The sequence below is a fragment of the Phycodurus eques genome, chromosome 14, assembly GCF_024500275.1.
Source record: "Phycodurus eques isolate BA_2022a chromosome 14, UOR_Pequ_1.1, whole genome shotgun sequence".
Taxonomy (NCBI): domain Eukaryota; kingdom Metazoa; phylum Chordata; class Actinopteri; order Syngnathiformes; family Syngnathidae; genus Phycodurus; species Phycodurus eques.
This window is the reverse complement of record NC_084538.1, coordinates 15,998,626-16,022,416: the sequence shown is the minus strand read 5'-3', so window position 1 is coordinate 16,022,416 and position 23,791 is coordinate 15,998,626. Positions and strand designations below refer to the sequence as shown.

General features: G+C 40.7%; 1 protein-coding gene across 3 annotated transcripts in view; it reads right to left on the bottom strand.

Moving 5' to 3' along the window:
* Nucleotides 1–2,342: 2,342 nt before the first annotated feature.
* The window catches only part of prkd3 (protein kinase D3), a 64,723-nt gene continuing 43,274 nt past the window's right edge, over nt 2,343–23,791 (bottom strand). For 2 of the 3 annotated variants that reach the window (XM_061696138.1, XM_061696140.1), the window contains exons 4-19: nt 21,192–21,323; nt 17,452–17,606; nt 16,514–16,718; nt 16,346–16,423; nt 16,077–16,263; nt 15,749–15,872; nt 15,468–15,545; nt 7,478–7,751; nt 6,896–6,948; nt 6,542–6,614; nt 6,340–6,446; nt 6,098–6,259; nt 5,169–5,267; nt 4,815–5,082; nt 3,767–3,852; nt 2,343–3,690 (exon numbers count right to left, since the gene is read on the bottom strand). In XM_061696138.1, the coding sequence (XP_061552122.1) occupies nt 3,517–3,690; nt 3,767–3,852; nt 4,815–5,082; nt 5,169–5,267; nt 6,098–6,259; nt 6,340–6,446; nt 6,542–6,614; nt 6,896–6,948; nt 7,478–7,751; nt 15,468–15,545; nt 15,749–15,872; nt 16,077–16,263; nt 16,346–16,423; nt 16,514–16,718; nt 17,452–17,606; nt 21,192–21,323 (2,255 nt within the window). In that variant the 3' untranslated portion in view covers nt 2,343–3,516. The remainder of the gene's footprint in view (nt 3,691–3,766; nt 3,853–4,814; nt 5,083–5,168; nt 5,268–6,097; nt 6,260–6,339; nt 6,447–6,541; nt 6,615–6,895; nt 6,949–7,477; nt 7,752–15,467; nt 15,546–15,748; nt 15,873–16,076; nt 16,264–16,345; nt 16,424–16,513; nt 16,719–17,451; nt 17,607–21,191; nt 21,324–23,791) is intronic. The other variant, XM_061696139.1, reaches the window with a different exon arrangement.

Below are 23,791 nucleotides of genomic sequence, written 5' to 3'. Positions count from 1 at the left end.
ACTGTACCTCTGGGAAAACAAACAGCAGCTCATGTAAAATGGACTCAAGGGTGTGAGTGTGAAGGAACCCCAAATTTCATTTTGTTATCCATGCGCCATGTTTTCTGCTTTGACTACACAAACTTGAGGTACAAATGCCAGTCATGCTGGGTTTGTTTTTCAACTTGGCATCAAAAATACATCATATGCAGCACTATAGTGCATTATTGACACTGCAAAAGTGTGGTCTCTATCAGAAGTAGGATGAAAATTGACAACAAGCCGCTGGGATGAAAAGAACGACCAGCTTAGTAAAAGGTGGCTGCAGTCAGTTGTGTATTAGGTGGAGAGATGATGCGTCAGAACCACCTTGATCTCCCTGGAAGTCAAACACAAACGTGGATAGCTGCGTCCTGGGAGGCCTCCTCTGCCATCACAGTGAACTGGAAGCGGCCCAGAAAGCAAACAAGATGTCTCCTCATTTCTCCTAGACCAACTACAGTATGTCTGGGTGATGGGCTTTTCTGTTGTTCTGTATGTTTGCTTGTTTGGTCTGGAGCCCATTTATACCTGGCATGGAGCATAGAGAGGGGAAGAGGAAGACACGGAGGACCAGGAGGAAGGGGAGGGTCGGGGGTCGGATGAGGATGTGACACGAAGACCTCCCCGTGAGGTGACAAGAGACCTGCTGAGAAGCTACCATGCAGGCAAAGCCGATTAACAAATATGGCAAGACCTCAAGCCCAAACCACCTCTTCCATCAGCAGATGTCTTTTCTGACATGCATATGATGGCAAAGTCTTACTTAATGGTCACTGATCAGGAACCTGTCACACATGCTGTGCAACTGCATATAATGCAATCTCAGAGCATTCCAATGGCGTGTCCAAGAAGTATTTCAGAAGTTAAACAGTTAAAAAACACGCGACAATCAATGATACTAAAAGATCAAAATGTCTAATCATGTTTGCATTTTCTTTTAGAGAGCTCATAGTATTAAGGCCATTCCACTATTGTGTACAGTTCAATGGCAAACATCTTACAAGACTGACACCTTCTGGCAGGAAAAAAGAATTGCTGTGGTGTTGAGAATGAAAAAGCTTGGAATTTCCCCATTACAGCAATACAACTGAAAATATTGCCAACATTTGACGTTTTTATTAGGTTCATTGATGACTCTAAATTGTACTTGGGTGTGAATGTGAGCGTAAATGATTGTTTACCTATTATGTGCCCTGCGATGGCTGGCCACAAATCCAGGGTGTGGCCCTCTTCTCGCCCAGTCAGCTGCATCCTCCAGCTCACCTGTGACCCAAATGAGGACAAGCGCTATCGAACATTTATTGACGGATAGCATTTGTACATGTATATTGGCCATTTATAAATATGCACATTATTATTGTTTTTTTTCTTCTTTTTTTTTTTTTATAAATTGCAAGAACTGACGCTGTGATGAACATACGCCTTTCACACTAAATGTAACTGCAGTGCATGTCACTGTTTAACACCTTTGTCCCGCCAGAGTGGGGAGACATTACACTTTATTTCCTCCACAATTTTGTTCAGGCCTCAAAACTACAAATCACTCCAGAGGCCCCTCTACTGCCAATGTATCATTACATTTGACTGCAAGAAAATTCCTTCACATATTTTTAGTTGGACAGTTTGGGTTTTCAGTTGTATGTGCAAGCTGACTGACTCAAAGTAGTACTTTTTTGGTGTCTTAAGTGGAAAAACTGTTTTTCCCTGCAGGGGTTAATGGGGTCATTTGGCCAGCAAAGTTCACATCTTGAAAGAATTCAAGTGAGTAGATAAAGGAGGGCAGTATTGGATAGCCACTGAAGAGAAAAATATTTTTTTTTTTCCAACTTCTCATCTGTGGTTAGTATGAGTAGGGTTTGTTGCATTTAGTGGTCAACCAGTATCTCAGTGCAGAAACCATCAGAAGAGGAATGAAAAAGTTAAGCAGATTAATCATAACTGTCTAAATCTCTGTAATTTCTTACTGCAGCAGTTGGAGGCACATTTGATACTTGAAGGGGTTCCATGACAGCATTTATCGTGAATAATTTCAAAGACCCCACAAACCCCCGCACTGCAGTCACCCTCTTTCACCATGTCATTATTCCCTTGTGGTGAGAGATTGGCCCAGAATCACATCCATCTGTTCAGAAACCTGACATGATAATACCGCAACTCGCTCACTGAGTCACTACGATACAATCGAAATACACAAAAAAAAAAAAACTGCAAGCGAAAGCCGTTTATGCACATCAAAAATATATTGTCAAATCGGATTAGACAGACGCGAGGTAATGGGCTGTTAAGAAAATTAAATGTTGCTTCTCAGTTAAGAAGTTTGGTCTTTATTTTAAACAGTATGCAAAGAAAGGTACAAAACACCTGCCAATCCAGTGGCAACAAAGACAAGATTTAAGGAAAACTCGAATGTACTCCCAAACCACAATAGCAGAGTTAACTACAAAAATGTTGTACACTACTCTGACGTGAACTTTTCAATACTGTACTAAAACTATTCAGGCAACATCATACACGCAATTAGTTTGCACATGGAATGGACAGTTTTGTTCTATGTGGCACCTCTGCGCTCTGCAGAGCATTATATATATAAAAAAAAAACATAATAAAAAAAAAAATCACATTCCTTAAATTGGATGCTTACTGAGTCCCATTTAAAACTAGTAAATAGAACTAAAATGCTCACATTGCTGGTTTTAGACAAACACTGAAGTAAAAAATTGATGATTGTACTGACTGCTTCGGGTTTCTGGGTTTATAGAACTCCACAATACCACTTTTGTTTTTGTTTTTTTTAGGTGATGGATCCTCTTCCACTCACGTTGAAGAAAGTATAGGCACACACCAGCTACTTTTCTCTGATTGTCATTATTGAACACTGTTCACAGAGACCAGACAAGCCCTCTGTAGCAGCAAATGGACTTTCTGTTCCATCGGAATGTTCAACGCAATATAGTGCAAAACACCACCACAATTACTAAATACATTAAAACAACTTACAAAATACATGTGATTGCTCCAGTTTCATGCCAAAGGACAGTCTCACAAACCGTTTGGAAATGAGAACTAACAGCATGTGTGATAAATTCTCAAGACTCCAAATCCCTTGTGAAAAGTGCCCTTTAATCCTGGGATAAGCTCTATCTTTCTCTATTGACCTCTCTCACACAAAGAACAGAACCTTATTATTACTCAAAAGAACCAAAACTGTATAAAACAATGAAACAATCAAGTTTATCTCGGTACGCTTGTCCTTATATCCGTGGAAGGTGTTGGTAGGATGCAAAGAGGCGAAAGCTCATCTCTGCTCACAGTTTTTGTTTTTCAGTGGTGCACATCCTCATCTTACAACTTGTAGCGGTGACACATGCTACAAACTTGGGCTTTCCCGCACATCGTGAGCCTTTCTCTGTTTCCATAGCAAACACTCCCCTAGTTTGATGCAAAAAGTCCCCTGTGATCTTCCTGAATAAATGTTGTGCAAAGTCCCCTGTGCCACTAGGGATCTTCGTCCATGTCATCTAGGTTGGGCGCCATGATAAAGTGTTTGGGGTAAACAAGACTGTGCTCGTCTGCGTACTCCTCCCAACGTGCGTCGTCACTCTCGTGGGTGATGTAGCGTTCGCCTCGTCGCGTCTCGAAGTCCCTGAGGTCCAACCATGTCTGATAGTCCTGAGGGGAAAATGTATTAGTCAGAAAAGGGAGTTCAATGTGGAAAGAGAATATTGATATCTAAGATTGAAGTCACCTGCAACCAAGGATGGCTGAGACACTTGTCGACACTGTACCTCTTCCTCATCTTCACTTGAAGGAGATTATTGATCAGATCTGTGGCTGTGACAATGAATAATCATGTTTAGAATGTATCAGCGCATCATAAAATGTATGCTACCCCATGGTCTCACACTCACACAATTGAATGTGCATGAGTTATGTATACTTGTTTGTAAAATATTTATATGAACCCTTTAAAACTTGAATATGGTATGGCTATGAACGGTATATGGCTTGCACATAAAGTATACATACAGTATGGGATATTTTACATAATTTCTAGAGCTGCGACATAGATTAACAAAACAGTTGTATTCCTTTTTTGTTTTGCTTTTACCATCCATGTGGACGGCAAAGTAAGAATTCCATTGTATAGGGGAAACGTTTCCCTATTTTTCATATGATAAAACAGACCTTACAGACTGATTCTTTGAGTAGCTACAGTATTTAATTGTGTGGTGTTATATAATATTTGCAAAGCTTGAAATACAAGTAAAATGTCCATGCAAACAAACATTGTCTTGTTTTATCTTAACTTAATACACTCTCTGGAAAGAAGTGTTGAACCAAGATGAACCAAAAATAAGAGATAAACAGCTTGGTAAAGTGTGTGTGGGGGGATTGTTGTCCCTTCTAAGCATGACTTTATGGACCTTTCTTCGTGTACTGAGGCAAAGTCATGCCGGAACAGAAAAGGTTTCCTCAAAGTAAGACGCACAGAACTGATCTTGTCAGAATGCTGTATGTACTTTATGTAGTATTATATAACCCCAGATAGATTACAAAACCGATTAAGATGTATGCCTTAATATGTTTGTCTGTTTAAAGGCAAATCATTTGTTGTTATTTGTTTAACCTGTCAATCAAGCTAAGTATGTGGGAGGGCAGTTGCTTGGGCGGATGGGGAAAATTGAAAGTGAGTCATAACTTCACGGCAGCGAAGTTCAGACACGTAGGCGATAAGGATACCGCTGTGTGTCTGAAAATGATTGTGACACTCAGCCACAGTGATGGACATTTACCTTCTGCCGAAATGTCCTTCCAGGGGGTAGGGGGGTACATGAAGGCAGCATTTTGAATCTGGTCGTTGATGTCCTCGTCCTCATTGAAAGGGAATGTCCCGCTCAAGCTGACGTACACAATAACTCCCACAGACCACATGTCCAACGAGCGATTGTAGCCTTTACTACGCAGGACCTCTGGAGCCAGGTAAGCTGGAGTGCCCACTACCGATCGCCGGAAAGACTTCTCACCAATAATGCGGGCAAAGCCAAAGTCACACAGCTTTACCTGGAAGATGGAAGAGAAGTTTGTCTTTGCACAAAAACACATATTCCCACACGTGTACGCTTTTACGCAAACCCTTTGTCTTTCACCTGAGGAAAGGGTTCTGCAGAGGCCAACAGTACATTCTCAGGCTTCAAGTCACAGTGAACTATGTTTTTGAAGTGCAGATGTCGCAAGGCCACCAGAATCTATGGGGAAAAAGTGAAAAAAAGCACATATTAAGCCTCAAAACCTTAGCTAAAAAGAAAACTGCCTTTATGGACATAATATATCCTGCGCTATAATCATGTGTATTACCATAGGTACTGCAATGTGGAAAAGATTGACACAGTAATGTCCGTCAATACTTTAATCTTGACCAATACCTAACAATATCTTATTTCATCATCACAACTCTATTCATGAGCTGGCCCCTCATACATGACTGTCTGTGGCCTGCTACCAAAACCACAGCACAGCAGGCTTTTCTATGCTGACTCTGGCTGTGACAAACGTCCTCTTGGCCACATCAGAGCCAGACCTGCCACAGCTAATGGGACTTATTGCTAATGGGGCTGCTTCTGTTTGGGATCCAGGACTCACTGAGGCCCAGGAGCCAGTGGTTCTTCGAATCACCACAAAACCACCACCACACCACAGCAGCCAGTAATCCACAGCCAGGGAGGAGGCCCTGATGCCATGCCGACAATTCCCATAAACAATTCCCTACAATCAGGTACCGCAAGAATCAACAGGCATGGAGTTTGAGCAGATGCTTGTGTGCAGTGGGATAACACAAACCATCAACAGAGGGGAGGACAGGGAGAGTCAGAGAGACAGGGAAACCGCAATAGACAATAAACACCAAAATGCAAGAGTGTTTGCAGAAACACTAGCAACAAAATAAAGTATGATCGTGATCTAAAGCAACAATTGAGGCTCCTGCCATTTGATTTAGAGACAACCAAAGAAGACTGCAATCTTGAGCACATAAAATAAGAAGGGGACATTAGGATTTGGAAATGTCTGCAACACAAACCTGTGTAACTAAAAACTTGGTGATTCGTTCAGGCAGTTTGCTCTTCTCACTAGACAGGATCATTTCCAACATGTCGCCATGCAGCTTCTCCATCACTACAAACACCCGCTCTGGTGTCTCGAACATGCATTCCAGGTTGACAATACCTGGGTGATGCAGATTCTGAAGACAGAGCAGATAAAACCACACAATGATAAGAAACAGCTTGATCAAGAATCGAGAATATAATTTGAGACATTCACCTGCAATATGGCCACCTCATTCCTCAGCTGGCTCTCCTGTTTGGTAGGAAATCTCATCTTGTCAATAACCTTTATGGCCACATCTCTGCCACTCTTTCTATGTTTACCTAAATTACCCCCCAAAACACAGGGAAGGGAAAAAAATTGTGAAATATCCTCTGTGTGGAATGCTAATTTTCTGGAAATCGCACAACAGACATACCTCCATACACAATGCCAAACTGTCCTGATCCCAGCACTTCATCTGAGAATATTTGGTACACTGAGGCAATATCCTGTTTAAAGACAGTTAGCGATGTTCAACTGTTGGCAACAATTATTTGCAAAGTGGTATCCACCAAATCCACCATCTCCGCCACGATCAAGTTTTAAACTTTCTTATAAGTGAAAGCTACACTTAAGTCCCCCAACTCGAGCAACAGGAGATCATAGCTTCAATGGAAGCTTTTGGTGAATTTCTGATACTTTAATACCAAATGAATGTATGCTTGAATGGAAGCTGTGTAACAAGTGTTGTACCGTACGGAGAAAAAAAAAACAAACAAAAAAAACTCACCACATTCTCTTGAATCTGGCAGTTGGACACAGATATGCTGATGGACAGCTCTCCTGGAGGGAGAAAACACATCGTTAACTGATGCATGTAGTGGACAATGGATACTTAAGAAACGAAAAGCAGAGCTACATAGCTCACATAGCTTCAATAAGGTAATCTCAGCTGCAAGAAGTCAGTCACAGATCATCACGATGAAGCAATTTATTACGCAATAAACTGGCTTTCTAAAGTGTGACTGAATGGTGCGAGTATGCACCGTTTCATAACAGAGGATATTGGAAACTCACTGTTGCAGACTACATATGAATATAACCGGGTGATGAAAAATGTCAACTTTAATGAGTAGTAGGTTGGTGTTATCCTGGAGACAATATTTGATTTGGAATGATGTACTGTAATGATAAGATGGTTTCAAGTTAGCTCAATGGAAGGTCCTGAAAAACCTTCTAATTAGTAAGCGGTGAAAGAGAAGTAATGAAGTCTCTTTCACTGATTTTGCCATTGTAATTTGAAAAAAATAAATAAAAGAAAATATGGGTACAAAACCATTCTTGTATCTTGCAAACTTCAGGTTAAACTTACTATGATCTTTGCCTGGGCCTGCACTTGCCACACTAGGTTGAGGTGTGACTGGCATCAGGGCCTGTCTGATGGCCTTCTCCCATCCTTGAGCCACCTCCATGCCGACTCCTGAGGCAGCCAGAGCAGGGCTGTGGTAATGATTGCCATTGTTCTCCCCCACATAGTAGACCATGGTAGCTGTGATGATCTCAAAGCAGTGTGGATTGCTTCCTTGGGCCAGATTATTGTAGTCTCTGCACTGCTCTACCTGGAGAATCTCAGACAGAGGGATTTCCTACAAGAGAGACAGCAAAAACTTTGGCAACTAATATGTAATATGAACAACTGGATATGTAACTCAACTAGAACATTTCTGATTTGTCAAGATGATATGCAGCAAATTTAAGGCAAACATTTTTTCTTTGAACAAACTCACATCACATAGAAATAATTTTTTTTAAAGGCGTGAAGAGAAAGAATGACGACCAGATGAAAATTGGACATTAATGACAATAGAATGAAATTGTTTGTGAATCCAAAGTTTTGTTGCTGGCATCTCAATTAATGCATTCAAATAGAAAATACAATCTCATTGGAAGATTAACCTGCTCAAGCAACAAGGGATACAGACAGACAGAATCATTTCCGCTTTGAAATAATACGAAATAAAAGATGTAAACTCACACTCCACTGGGTCACATTAGTTGTCCGGTGTAGTCTCAGTGTTGAAAATGTCGTTCCAATCCTACCCTGTCCTCACCCTCTCTTTCTTATGAACATACAACAGTCAGAGTAAACTTTAAAAGTCCCCCCCCCCTCGATAGTCACTGTCAAATCAAAGTGAGGAGGGAGGGTTGAATGATAAAAACCCAGAGAGTTTTGAACCAATCTGCACTTGCAGAGGCACACACAGTCCCCTTACGCGTGGCTCACCACAGAGTATCAGATGAAGTGCTTGCGGTTAGCGGGGCCGGGTCACGTGAACAGGTCTTGTGGTGGGCTGAAGCGCTGTGTTTCCCTGATTACAAGGCAGGGCCAGCCAGAGGCCCCATTTGAGCACGAGCCACTGGCGCTACCACGAGCCACTAAGACGAAAGACGCTGCAACTACCGTTCTGAAGGGTGGCGCATTTGTGGGTGGGTGTGCGTTTGACTGTGACAGGAATCAATCCAGCGGAGACAGAGAGGAAGCCCTTTACTCGATAAAAGAGAAAACCACGCGTACGGGGGTCTCATCTTCAAACGAGGGGCCGTTATGGCTTCCAAATGGGGAATATGGTAGCCATGCCTGGCAATTGAGCAGTCGTATGACCGCCACTAATTAGATTGGAAGTATACAGCAAAGGGGGGGGCAGTGGCCACATGCTGATGAGCAACAGCAAAGATGATTCGAGTTAAATTAGAGGACTATGCTCAAGACATACAAGTTCATTATCTGGAGAACCTCTGTATGTACCTCTGAAAAGGCATGTTGAATGTGAAGTTACCGATCACATCATTTGGTACAGCCTCATGATATAATGAGAGCCAATGCATAAGCTGTATCAAAAACTATACAGTATATCCATCCATTTTTTGTACCGCTTATCCTCACTAGGGTCGCGGGCATGCTGGAGCCTATCCCAGCTATCTTTGGGCAGGAGGCGGGTTATACCCTTAACTCGTACCCAGCCAATCGCAAGGCACATATAAACAAACAACCATTCGCACTCACATTCACACCTACGGGCAATTTAGAGTCTTCAACCTACCACGCAAGGTTTTGGGATGTGGGAGGAAACTGGAGTACCGGGAGAACATGCAAACTCCACACAGAACTGTGAGGCAAATTCAATGAATGACTATTTTCAGTTCTTTAAAAGCTGTCAAATGTCTTGAAACTTAGTTGGGCGTAACCATTTGGAACATGCAAACTCCACACAGGCGGGGCTGGGATTTGAACCCCGGTCCTCAGAACTGTTTGGCAGATGTGCCGAAAACATTTGGGCTGATTTCTTCACAGTGTTCCAATTTTTTGTTTTTTTTTGTTCCAAAGAGCGAGAGAGAGAGAGAGAGAGAGAGCGACAGAGATCATTTGTCTTGGCTGCCTACTTCCAATTGTGTGCAGTTAATTTTTTGGGGGAGTCCAATCAGATTCCAGTTTCTACAGCTATGTGTTGCCATGTCAATATAATCTGCCCAAGGACCTTCAATGTCGTAAATGCTGGCCCATGCCATATACACACAATGGTAATGGCTGTTTATATTTTTCTTCCAATCAGATTTTAGATTCAATAAACAGAGCTACCTAGAAGGCCCCAAGTGATGTCCGCATTTGCCCGTCCCAGATTGGTTGATCAAGAGCAGAAGCTGCCCAAAATGGCCAATGGAACAGGAGGAGAAATCGACTTGGTGACCTACATTATATACAAAAACATATTTTTTAGCCAGATTTTTACAAGAAAAAATGGACATTGTGAGGATAGGTCGACCAACACCGTTGCTGGTTGTCTTGTTTTTACTCAGTAAAGGATTGACTCGGCACTTTCAGAGCACTACACCATGAGTTCTATTATACAGCTACTTTCTGGTGAGTACTCTATATTTTATATAGTTTTTCTGTTTTTGTCACGTTATTAGACAAATATAAAATTGATTGTGAGTTGGCTATATGCTGAGGCAAGTCAAATCCACCACTTCCTCAGTTGTCTCCTCCTCGGCTACTTCGTGCCAGTGGCTGTCATAGCTACTGTCTGCAGTAAGACTGTACATGGCCACTAGTGCTGTCACAATCTAATCGGTTTAGAATCGATTATCCTATAACATATTTTGGCGAGTAACCGCCCTCCCCCCCCAAAAAGAATAATTAAAAAAAATTATATATATATATATATATATATATATATATATAAAATTTTAATCCATTCATTCATCCATTTTCCGTACCACTTATCCTCACTCGGGTCACAGGTGTGCTGGCGCCTATCACTTCGGGCGAGAGGCAGTTTACAACCTCAACTGGTCGACAGCCAATCGCAGGGCACTCACATTCACACCTACAGGCAATTTAGAGTCTTTAATTAAACTACCATGCATGTTTTGGGATTTTTTAAAAAAAAAAGAAAAAAGAACCATGAGGGTCTTGGTTGAAGCCTCGGCCTGTCTGCATTGGTCACGAATTGTGCACATCGGGCAGGTATGAGTGAGCCGACAGCCCACTATAAAAACAATACATCCATCACTCACCAGCTCACAGAGCGTGCATCTCGGGCAGCTGATGTTGTTGATTTTGATGTTATTCTTGCATTTGAACACAAATTAGTTTCTATTCCCAACTTTCCACATCTTAAAGTACGATGCCACTAGAAATACTAGGGTAGGAGTACGTGGCAGCTGTACAATGTCAAGATGGCTCAGTGTTAACACAACCCCATTGGGACACAGAAAACTCAAGTTCAAATCCCGGTCATGGATGGTAACAACCAGGAAAGACAAGGCAAGATGCTATATCCCCATTCCAACTGAATATGTCAGGCTGACTGCCTTACTTAATGTTCATGCCTGTAGTACCAACTTTCTTCCAATAGATGTACACTACATTGCCAAAAGTATTCACTCACCTTCCTTGACTCACATATGATCTGAAGTGACATCCCCTTCTTAATCAATAGGGTTTAATATGACGTGACTCCACTTTTTAGCACTATAAAAGGTTGAATTCTTCTGAAAAGGCTTTCCACAAGGTTTAGGACGTGTGTGTAGGGAATCTCTGACCCACTCTTCCAGAAGCTTATTTGTGAGATCACACACTGATGTAGGAGGAGAAGGCCTGGCTCTCAGTCTCCGCTCTAATTCATCTCAAAGGTGTTCTATCCTGTTGATGTCAGGACTCTGTTAAGGCCAGTCAAGTTCATCGACACCAAACTCCCTAATCCATGTCTTGATGAACCTTGCTTTGTGCAATGCTGCAACAGCCATGTTAGAAATGGAAGAACTGTTCCCACAAATTTGGGCACATTGAATTGTCCAAAATGTTGGGTCCTTAGTTCCAGTGGAAGGAACGCTGAAGGACAATTCATTGCTCGCATTTTTGTGGGAACCGTTTGGGGATGGCCCCTTCCTCTTCCAACAGGATTATGCACCCATGCACAAAGTAAGGTCCATAAAGACATATATGAGACTTTGGTGTGGATAAACCTGACTGGCCTGCAAAGAGTCCTGACCTCAACCTGATAAAACACCTTTTGGATGAATTAGAGTGCAGACTGAGAGCCAGGCCTTCTCGTCCAACATCACTGTGTGGCCTTACAAATATGCTTCTGGAAGAGTGGTCATACATTTCTCTCTCTCTCTCTCTCTCTCACACACATACACACACTCATAAACCTTGTGGAAAGCCTTTTCAGAAGAATTAAAGCTGTTCTAGTAGTAAAGGGTGGACCGACGTCATATTAAACCTTATTGATTAAGGAGGTCACTTCAGATCAGATGTGAGTCAAGGCAGGTGAGCGAATACTTTTGGCAAGAGAGTGTATATGTGGATATGTCTGTATGGAAGGCGGCTTGTATTGGGCCGGCGGAGCTTCGAGGTGGGGATATATGTGTCGACCTATTTTTGAAGTCGACTTATCAGAGTAAGTAGATTTCTTTCCCCCCTAGCCCTCATGGCCACGAAGTCATTTATGTTCATCTTTATCATTCAAGTGCTTTAACGTTGTATTCATTTGTGTAATTTTGTTTGAAGAGTCTAATTTATGTGATTTGCACATATGTGACATTCAAGTGAAAAGTGAAGCGACTAGGCAGTCGTCAGTCAGCCTGCTACTACAGAAGTGCAGTATTGAGTTTCAAAATGACAGTGTTAACCGAAAGTGCTGTGTTTGCGGATAATTACTTTTTCCGCACAGGTCCAGGTAACTTTTTTTTTTCTTAATAAATGAAATCACCATTTAAAAAGAGCATTTTAAGTTCACTTGGGTTATATTTGTCTGACATTTACATTTTTTGGATGATCTTAAACAAAGTGGGGAAACCGCAAAAATATAAGAATTTGAGAAGGGGGCCAATACTTTTTCCACGGCACTAGCTACATCTACATTGAAACGCACCTGTTTAACAGTAACAAGGAATGTCATACACAACACCCCGATGCATGAAAACTCTCACCATAGCACAAGGCGTTGTCTTAAAACATACATTGTGGCATGAACAATAAAATTAAAACATCCCGAACACCCGACAGACAACCATCAACACACGTGGAAGTATTTCGCTTGCAGCTTCCTGACTGAATTCTCAGTGGGTAATTACTGTGTTATTAAGCTCTTGTGAAGTTGTAATGACCAAGTGCAGAGCAGGAAGTGCCCTGCGATTGCTTTTATGCTTCAAGAAAAATAAGCTTGATTGAAAGCTTCAATGATAAGGCCCATTTGACATCATTGTAGTCAGTTGTATGTTATTGCACCCAGTAATATTAATGGTACAACGCACAATACAATACATGCAGACTGTTTGATTACATCACTTTAATGAAAGGGTGACTCTAGTTTAAAGTTTAGTTTTAAAATCAGAATCGTCTTTATTTGCCAAGTATGTCCCAAAAACACACAAGGAATTTGTCTCAGGTAGTTGGAGCCGCTCTAGTACGACAACAGACAGCGATTGACAGAGAACACTTTTGAGACATAAAGACATTGACAAAAAAAAAAAACAGTCACTGAGCAATAAAGGGTTGCTAGTTATCTGGTAATGCCGGTACATTATTATTTATTTTTTGACAATTGTGCAAAAAGATGCAGAGTCCTCTAGCACTTAGAGCAGTTCGAAAGACTAATATTGCAATAGTCTGGTCCAATCCTTAATAAGTAGTGTTAATATTACATTAATAAGAACAAAAACGTGGGACATTTCTTTGCCAAGAGGGCCTAACAGACCTCTAGATGGTCACTCATCAGTCGGATTGGGCATCGAGAATCGAGAACCAATTGAAACCGGGACTAACGTTCCGGTTCTCCCGGAACCGTTCAAATTTAAACATTTCGGTACCCCTTTTCGATGACTAATCCTCCAGCCGCGAAGAAGTGGTGAAAAGCAACGAAGAAGCGGCGTAAACCAACGAAGAAGAACATGAACGATGACGTGCTTGTGCCCAACGGCGGTGGCCGCGAACAAAAGTGTGTCTTAACTTTGTTAAAATTAATGACCAGTCGCCTCAGTGCAACACTTGGAATAAGATTACATTGTGCAAAGGAGGCTTTCACGATGTGTAGCGTCTGACCCGCTCCAACCCTCAACCTACACCACACGGAGCTTCAGTGAAGTCAACTCTCAGTCAATTGGGTGAATGAAACAATAAAATACGTCTATGCCAACATTGAGACCGCTAACAAGGTAAACAGTTGCTTGCACTTTTGGACTTATGGTTTTTAGCGTTTATTTTAGTCTTCAAACCAACGTAAGCGCTGATGAGACAAAGTCAAAAAAAAAAAAAAAAAAGCCTAACATTGGGCTAAAACTTCACCGTAGCAACTTTACATCACAATGAATGAACAAAATTCCCATAATGTTGTCTCACAGTATCACAAACACTAAACTTGTGCCTCATCGGTGGGTAGGGAAAGGAATCAGGGTTTTATAGCATTTTGTTCCATCCATTAAAAAAAAAAAAAAATCAAAAACAATCACTGGTGCCGTGTGAAGTTACTTTTCGTGTCAAAATGCTGAGTTCCGGTGCATACCCTTCAAAATAAAAGGCTACAAGCTTAAAACAAGAAGTCAAGTTAAAACATATATACCATTTGACTGTGATGAATACAGAATACAGGTGCAGCTATATAAGCATTGTTAAAATAACTATCAGTGAAGTCAACTCTCAGTCAACTGGGTGAGTGAAACAAAATAAAAGTTAAAACAGTTAAAATAACTTTTAACAATGCTATATTTAACTTTTAACTGAAACAATTAATGAATATTAAGTCAATTGGGTTAGTTCCACACACATTGCCTTTTATTTCATAGGTTTGATATCGATACTGGTTATAAAGAACCCCAAGTCAAATGTTAAAAAATAATTTTAGTCTATGCTGTGGGCTGCTAAAAAAAATGGATGTTAATAATTTGGACACCCTTTATTTAAACCATGCAAACTTTTTTGACCCAGGCCCCTAAAAGAATCAGAATTGAGAATCGTTTGGAACCGGAATCGACCAAAGGAACCGGAATCGCTCCTATTCAAACGATGCCCAAAACGCAAAACCGCCTTGCCAATTTCCCAAATCCAATCCTGTCCTTTTCTGTCCTCTCTTTTCTTGTCCAACCCCACCACCCTCCCCCAAATACAGAATTTGACTGTTGTAACGTTACTTGTGGTCAAATATGTAGACTGTCTAGCTATTGTTCTGAGGTGGTTCGCACCCCTATTCCCCTTTTCCGTTCTGCCCCTCTTTCTGTCCCCTAAAACCTTTTTCTGTTCGGCTGCATTTTCACTAAACAGTAGAATAATTAAAAAAATAAAAAAATAAGCAGAGGGAGCATTTCAAACTACCCTGCTGCACAGTAAAACTGTTCCAGCACAAAAGGCATACAGATCCACCATTCTGCATGGCCATTAAGCTGAACAGGACAGGTTAAAAAATAAAAAATAAATAAAAAAAGGTTTTCTATGGCAAACTAACTCTGTGACAAAATAGGCCCAAACGTTGACCATTGATTGTGACTGAGATTTTTCAGTGTGCACACACTAACATTTCATTTTGTTTGTTAGTTGTTTAGGTTCTAACTCATTTAATGTGGCAAAAATGAGTACACAACAATATAAGTCTGACAAACCAGGATTTTAGATTAAAAGTGTCAAATCGCAAGAATTCAACCACAGGTGAGTGTAATAATCATGAAAATTCTAAAAATAGTTTTTGGGTTCACAGATAAATGGAAAAAGGTTTAGCTTTTAAAATGCATGTACTCATGTTAAGCACTTTATTTGGTTTAATGTGGAACAAAATAAATATTTCTTCATCATGATAGTTCTTGCTTACTTTATAGAACTTGGCTCCTGTGTCGTTCTGAAAGAGACTCAGACTTTTGCTGTCCAGCCGCCAGTAATGTCTCTTTCTCTGTTTCAAAGAGAGCAAAATCCAAGTGAGTACACAAGGAAAAACATACAGTGCTTATATACATCTCACCAACATTATTATTGAACTCTCTGACATGACGGAAAATACTTTCAGTGCTGCTGTGTGCAAAACTAGATCAAACTCAGCATGCAAGCTAACCAGACAGGACATCATCTAATGGGTTTTGAGGTTGTCAGTCTTACCAAGTTGTCTCTGCTGGTATAATGAACCATCCAGCCTTCCTTCACCACAGTAGAACTCCGCCTCTTGGTGTGTTTGATAGACTGGACCACCCGCATCAGTGGGATGTTGGTGCTTGTGGAGGGACTAAACTCAAGCACAAAATATTTTACTTTAATTTAGAGCTAACTATAATAAAATAACTTTTAAAGGTACATTTGATCAGTTAAACAGTTTTACACAGCACTGACAGCGCAATTTGTTAATTTGGCAAGTTTTTTTGGTCTACAGATTTTAAAATTCAAGTCAAAATAATGAAATCATATTCAATCATAACAATATCCCCCATACCTAATAGTCTTAATGGGCTCCTCATCTTTGTCTCGGTCCAAGAAGGGAGAATCCATGTCAAACATCCTCTCCTCTGGAGTGGAGAGTTCCTCAGGGTCATCCAGCCCTCTGCTGCCTTCCATGTCACTGCTGTCTACTTCCATTGTATCCAGAGTGGTCTCTGCCTCTGGCCCAGGACTGGCTGGCTCTACATATGGACATCAAGTTGCACATATTAGAGATATTACCATGAAGTACCTCAATTCCAACAGATGTGATATAGACTTTACCTCCATTGAAATCCACCTCACCCAAACAGTCTCTTGGTACCTTTGACGCACACCGCTTATGGCAGTTGAATCTACAATCTGGTAGAAGTCGTGGGGAAAAGATGTATGATGTCAATAGCAGAGAAAAACATGAAGTGTACAATATATTGTGTTTATATGCTTGCTTGCCTTTACACTGCATTCCCTGACGAAAGAGTCCCTTAAGCAGACGCTTACAGTACTGGCAGATAGTGGGTCGAGTGTAGGTGTGAATGGCAAAGGTGTGAGGCACCTTAACTCGACCCAGCACCATCTTCTCCATCCAGATAGGTCTGCCACTCCAGGAGAGGACTCGCTTCCCTGCTTCTTGATGGGATCTCTGCTGCTGTTGCTGCTGCAGTAGTTGCATGGGCAAGCGAAAGGATGGAGAATAGCGATTTGGAGGAGCATGGGATGGGAGGAAAACAATGAAGAGAAATCATTGCTTAGCTCATTTCAAATGTAATCTGAGCAGTCAATTTCAAATTTGTATTTAATTTATAACTGTTTTAATACAATATAAATTAAGCCATTTGAAAGCTTCTTGAGAAAGTAAGTAGAAAAAGTAAGCAGATGCATACAGTACATTCAGCATTTATTGATCCATGTAGTTAAGCATAATGAATCTTTTTTAATAACATTTCAGGGGAAGCAGACAAGGGGAGAATGTTTTACAGCTGCTTATGCAGAACTAATTCAAAAGGCCCCACCGAAGAGTTAGCCACAGAGCTACATGCAGCTCTATTACATGTTATGCATGAGTAATTTCAGGCAGCAACAAGGCCCAAGAGACAACCCCATGGAGAGAACCCAATTTGATATTTAGAAACCTTGTAGAAGAAAAGAGTGCAAGCAACAGGAATGCCGATACCTTCCCATTGTGGGGGAATTCAACTTGTTTTCATTTAATTTAGTATCATAGGATCGTTTTAATCACCTCATTTGAGCCATTAGGACAGATAGATCACCCTTATTCACATCATGTAACTGCAAAATTATCAGTATAGTTTTGGGTTTCATCATTTCTTAAAAAAATAAAATAAAATAAAAATTGCAAAGAGGTAATGCCATAAAGCTTCTAAACTCACCTCATCCAAGACAATCGCATTCTCTGCAAGTACCGGTCGGGGAACAGAGAGGGATGGTCCGGGCAGCGAGACATTGGACAATCTCCTCTTCCTCACACCAGTACAATTATTTGGAATCTTAAAGGCGCAGCGCTTGTGGTAGTTTAGCCCACATCCTGACGCATAAAAAAGAAGAAGCTTAGAGGTGTTACAAGGTGAGAGACAGCCAGTGGAATGGCAGGGAAGTCAGCCACAAAATGCGGCTCTGCTGATGAGTTGGTTTAAATAGAAGCTACAACTGTTGATACATCAACTTCTAGGGTTGAGTATTGTTTGAATTTGAACGATTCTGGCTCCGATTCCGTTTCTCATTTCGGTTCCGGTTCCAAACGATTCTTGAGTGCGATTCTTTTAAGGAACAAGGTCAAAAAACATTTGCATGGTTTAAAGGGGTGTCCATACTACGGCCATCCTTTTTTTAGCAAATGAACATTTGACACTGCCCATATCATTTGCCTGCATTGTACTACAGTACTTACTTTCTACTGGGTGGCAAGGCCGGAGAAGAGAACAAGTTTGTTCTCATCTCTCATTTCCATGTTTTCATGTTTTCAACCAATCACACAACATTCAGTAGTGCCACCGGCCACCCCAAAATCCTTAAAAAAAAATAATAATAAATAAAAATTAAAAAAAATCGCAGGCTTTATTACCTAGCTATTTTTGACTACACATTATATATCAATATATATATATTATAGCTTCAAATATCTTTCCCTACACTGATGGATTGGTTTACTGTGTTCAATAAATTAAAGATGAGAAAGTGGCCCTTTTATTGTCTGCCTTGGTATTTCTGTATGTGGTCTTTGAAAGAAAAAGTACGGACTTCCCTGGTTTCGACTTAGAAGATAACCAGTTATTTGTGGATTAAATCCTCAGTACCTTTCCACGAATTTTGATTCTATAAACGTTTTATTTTTTGTGAACTTGACTATGAATTTTTACAGCGTTATTTTTAACCAGTATTATATAAAAGCTATGAACTTTAATTTATGTTATTCATTTTATTTTCACAGAAGTACAGATTCCACTTTCACAAAAGAGCTTCAGTTTTGACAACCTCATGAAAATGAATTTACACGAGTGTCTATGCTGTCAGTATGTAAAACATGTTACTAAGCTCCTATTGATGGGCTAAACTGGTCTAAACTAATATCAGACTAAAGTAGAACAACTTGGCAACGCAGTCCAGATTCCCTGCAGCATAAACTCAAAAACAGCTCGCTTTTATTAGATTATCATATCTGCCTTTTCACGCAATGTGAGCGAGCGTTGGAGACAGTGTCTCCTGCGCTCGCTTGGTATAGAAAACACATATTCTAATGTTAGATGGTCATGTGCATTTACGTTGACCCCCGGTTAATTCACCGTTTAAAGTTGAACAAAACTCATTGTTGTGTTTTGTTTCTAAATACATTAAATATGTTTGAAGGTAAGTGCTGAAAACATCTGCAAAAACTGAGAACAATTTAGTACAGAATTGTTGGGATATAGCTTACAATTATTTTTCATGATCTCAGTTGGCTGGATTTTTGGGACGTGCCAATATCTAGTCCTGTGATGAAAGCAAGCGTATACTTTCTTCCATGAGAACCTTCTCCACTATATAAACACCAAGTGCCTTCTCTGCAGCCTCTGAGAGCGTCTGCAATGTCCGTCGCTGGGAATTCTCTGAAAGAAGGCACGTATTTGATTGACAGCTGTAAGTTCTGGAGAGGACAGGTTTCCAGATCATTTAGCGACACGCCCACAGCATCAGTAAGCTGTCCCAATTCTTGACCATTTTGAATCCTGATTTCATATACTTTTTACGATACGGTTGTTTCATTCATTCATTCATTGTACGGCTTGTTAAGCTTCTGTGAGGTGTCAAATTTACAATTTTTTGGTCTCTTTGGTTCACCTTTAACTTGTTAGCTGCCTCAATGTTGGCTTTAGACGTATTTTATTGTTTCCCTCACCTGATTGACACTAAAGCTCAGTGCACTATAGACTGAGGCTCGGAGCAGGAGGGAGCACGTCAAAGACGGCACCCCATTAATTCTACACATTGTGAAACCTTTGCACAATAGAATCTTATTGGAAGTGTTGCACTGCAAACTTAAGACACTTCTTCGTTGTTTTCGCCACTTCTTCGTTGTTTACCGGCACGTACTTCTTCGGGTCGGCGCATATCGGTCAGCGGCTTGGCTGACTTTAAACTACGAACCGAAATGTTCAAATTTGAATGATTCCGGGAGAATTGGAATATTACCGGTCCCGGTTCACATCGATTCTCGATGCCTAACCCTATCAACTACAGGATGGCTTTGTCCCCAGTACAGTAAACTTAATTTGTGAGTCTAATGCTTGAAATAGTCGAATATACAGTGCCACCAGCAAGTATTCACATCCCTTCACGATTTCCACATTTTGTTATGTTACAGACTTATTCTAAAGCTGATTTTTTTTAGTTTTCTTTAAAAAAAAAAATCTACATAAAATATCCCATAATGACAAAGTAAAAACATATTTTCAGACATTTGTGTAAATTTATAAAAATTAATTTAATCATTCAAAGATAATAGGTACATCAGTATTCACACCCTTTGCTATGACACTCAAACTTAAGCTCAGGTGCATCTGATTTTCACTGATCATCCTTGAGATGCTTCTACAACATGAATGGAGTCACCTGTGGTAAATTCAGTTGATTGAACATCATTTGAAATGGCACACACCTGTTTATATAAGGTCTCATTGTTGGCAGTGCATAGCAGAGCAGAAACCAAGCAATGAAGTCTAAGGAATTGTCTGCAGAACGCAGAGACCGGATTGTGTCAAGGCACAAATCTGGGAAAGAATACAAAATACTTTCAGCAGCATTGAAGGTCCCGAAAAGTACTGTGGTCTTGATTATTGGGAAATGGAAGAAGTTTGGAACCACCAGGACCCTTCCTAGTTCTGGCCATCCGACCAAGCTGAGTAACCGGGTAAGAAGGGCAGCAACTGGGTGACTAGTCCGCATAGAGTGTAAGATGACAGCTGCCAAATATGGAGAAATTCCTCAAGAGAACTTGCTCCAGAGTGCTTTGGAAATCAGACTAGGGTGTCGATTCACCTTCCAACATGACAATGACCCAAAGCACACCGAGAATATAACAAAGGAGTGGCTTCAGGAGCAGCCTGTGAATGTCCGAGTGGCCCAGCCAGGGCCCGGACTTGAATCCAATCGATCATCTCTGGAAAGACCTAAAAATGGCTGTCCTCCGACGCAGCCCATCGAACCTGGCTGACCTTGAGATGATCTGCAAAGAAGAATGGGAGAAAATGCCCCAAAACAGGTGTGCCAAGCTCGTAGAGACATACCCAAGAAGACTTGAGGCTGTGATTGCTGCCAAAGGTGCTTCAACAAAATATTAAGGCAAGGGTGTGAATACTTATGTACCCATTATGTTTAAATCTTTACATTTTCAATAAATTTGCACAGCTGTCTGAAATTTTTTTTTTTTAAGAAAACTATACTCAAATCAGCTTTAGAATAAGTCTGTAACATAGCAAAATGTGGAAAAAGTGAAGGGGAGTGAATACTTTCTGGAGGCACTGTAGCTAATGAGATCCAAAAGCCGAACAATGAATAATGTTTATGCATGTTTTATATCAACTTTTTTTTTTTTTTTTTTTTCAACAATTAATTTGTGCGTGCTTGTGTGTCTAACCTTCACATTTGAGCCCCTGCCGAACAAGACCCCATAGCATCTCCCCGCAGTAGTCACAGAAGGTGGGGGCTTTGTAGGAGTGGACATAAAGGGCATGAGGTCGAATCTGGAAGTCTTCAACTGTGGCTTGGGCTAGAAACAACAGTAAAATGATGTAACCAAACTTGACAATCAAAGCCATCCAGAAAACACCTTGGCCAACAAAACTGAGGAATGAGAAGAAAGTATAAGATGACATAGAAGTGGGGAAAGGGGGGTGGGGGGAATAAGGCAACCATTTATCAAATTCATTGTGGCACAGTTTCAATATCAACACTGCTGCCAGCAAATAAAAGCTTTAAAGACATTAAAATAAAGGCATGGTTTTGTCTGAAAATGTGGCTGCTATTTCCACACTAGTTACAGTAGAGGGCATCATATCTGTACAGTGACAAAACATTTCAATAATAAGGGGACTGACAGAATCCAGAGAAATGTCCTATAATCATGTGCTATCAGTCCATTGTTGTTATTTATAATCCAAATGATCTGTGGATTTGCTTCTCTTCCTGTTTCTCTAGTTTCTCACTGTGGTTTTGTGTCACATAAACACTGAGCTCATTGTTGGCAGTAAGAGTTGGTTAGTCATGTGAATGTGTGACTCACTAAAAATTAGAAGATGTGTAAAATGGTGAGGTGACAGCTGCCAAACAAGTACATGCATCCAAAAAGTATTTCCTGTCTGAGCTTGTGTGATGTGTGCATATGCAATCATTTATGCTCACATAAAACGAATGGTTCTTCCTTTCAGTCAGAGTGCATATGTATTTGTGTCTCTTTTTCAATGATAAATATACTTTTAATTAAAAATAAAATTCAGAAAGAAATAGTGACAGCCCTGGTGACCAGTCAAGGGTGGACCATGCTTCTTGTCCAAAGTCAGCTGGGATAGGTTCCAGCTCCCGATTGGCCCTGAATAGGATCAGCAGGACAAAAAGGATGGCTGGATAACGAAATGCATCAAGGAAAAAAAAAAAAAAAAAAAACTCTCGCCATCATAAAACCTCTACAGTGGGACCCCTGCATATTTGTAGTTCAGCATTTGGTAAATCACATATACACAGAATATTTTTTGGAACCTATCCTCCATTATTTGTGGAAAAAAATCACCTAAAAAAAAAAACTCCACACAGGCGGGGCCGGGGATTGAATCCCGGACCTCAGAACTGTGAGGCAGACGCTCTAACCAGTCGTCCACCGTTCCACCCAATATAAACTAATGTGTACTTTTTAAAATGTATTTTAACTTTAATAATGTGCAGTGATTAACATGTAAAATGTTGTGAGGATGCTAGCTGCCTTGCATGAAGACTAAACACGACAATGTGGTGTACATTCTGTTTTTCTTTTATCAATATTTCCAATTTGTTGTAAAGTTAGCCATATTGCACTGAGTGGCATCGGTACAGTCGAAATACTGCTGAAGCTTGCTGTGACATTCACACTCATGCAGCACAAGTACAATTATTGATGGGTTGTGTTCTCACTTTTATTTTAAGGTGGAAGAGAAGAAAAGGAAAGGAGTTCACGTTGCTATGTTGCGGGGGGGAACATTGCTCAATGGCACAGACAAAATGAAAGGCAGTATTCATCAGCAACACTTGCATAAAACAACTGGATGCTTCTTAGCATTCACACTATTACGTAATGGTTGTCAAGTTCATTGAACTCAAACAACAACTTCGTGTAGTCAAGAGGTTGTTTTGGAATCACTTCTCCCAAGCAGAGCCTGCATCCGTTTGCTTTAAGGCACCACATTTTCCATTGTAAAGCCACAAGTTTAAATCAAAGACAAACATACAGTATCAATAACAAATGCCATATTTATTAATCACATTTGCAGCAAGTGTAAAAGACAAATTTCGCGCTGCCGATGGTGATAAATGAGGAACTTCTGAAAGTGGGTGGTATAAGATGTGTGTGAAAAACAGAACAAAGGGCAAATCGGTCAGGCTGAACTGCAAACCTCATGGGCCCACATGGCCTTTGCAGCGTATGCTGTCACCAGGGCCGGCCTGCATATCAGAGCATAAACACACCACACGCCTACTACAATCACTTACTGCTGGAAAAACAAGTCCTCTTCTTTTGAGGCCAGAGCCAAGAAAAAGCTACTTTTGCCCCTTTCTTGCAGTGAGACAGATTCTCTGACTCTTTCCCTCAAAGCCACAGGATACAACTACAGGTTGGGTAAGAAAAATTAAGGAATGATAACAAGAGACCCAAGAACCAAAGACAAATGCCTGAAAACATGAATTTGCTGCGTCTGTCATGCAAAACTCCTTGCATAAATAGTTTAATCTACTGCATATTAAGTGCCATAAAGAAAGCACATCACGGCTTTTTTGCTTTTGTATACAGTAGAGTACTAGGTTTTACTCAACTGATGTAGCTTCCACCTGCAAATGGATTTAATGAGGTTGAAAAGAGAGAAAGCAGGCCAGACAACAAACAACAACAACAACAACAAAGGGTAACACAAAGAGAGCACAAGACAAACACAGACAGTGAAAAACAAAAAGAAGGAAGTTCACCAGTCTACATTCCTCAGCCCTGATGCC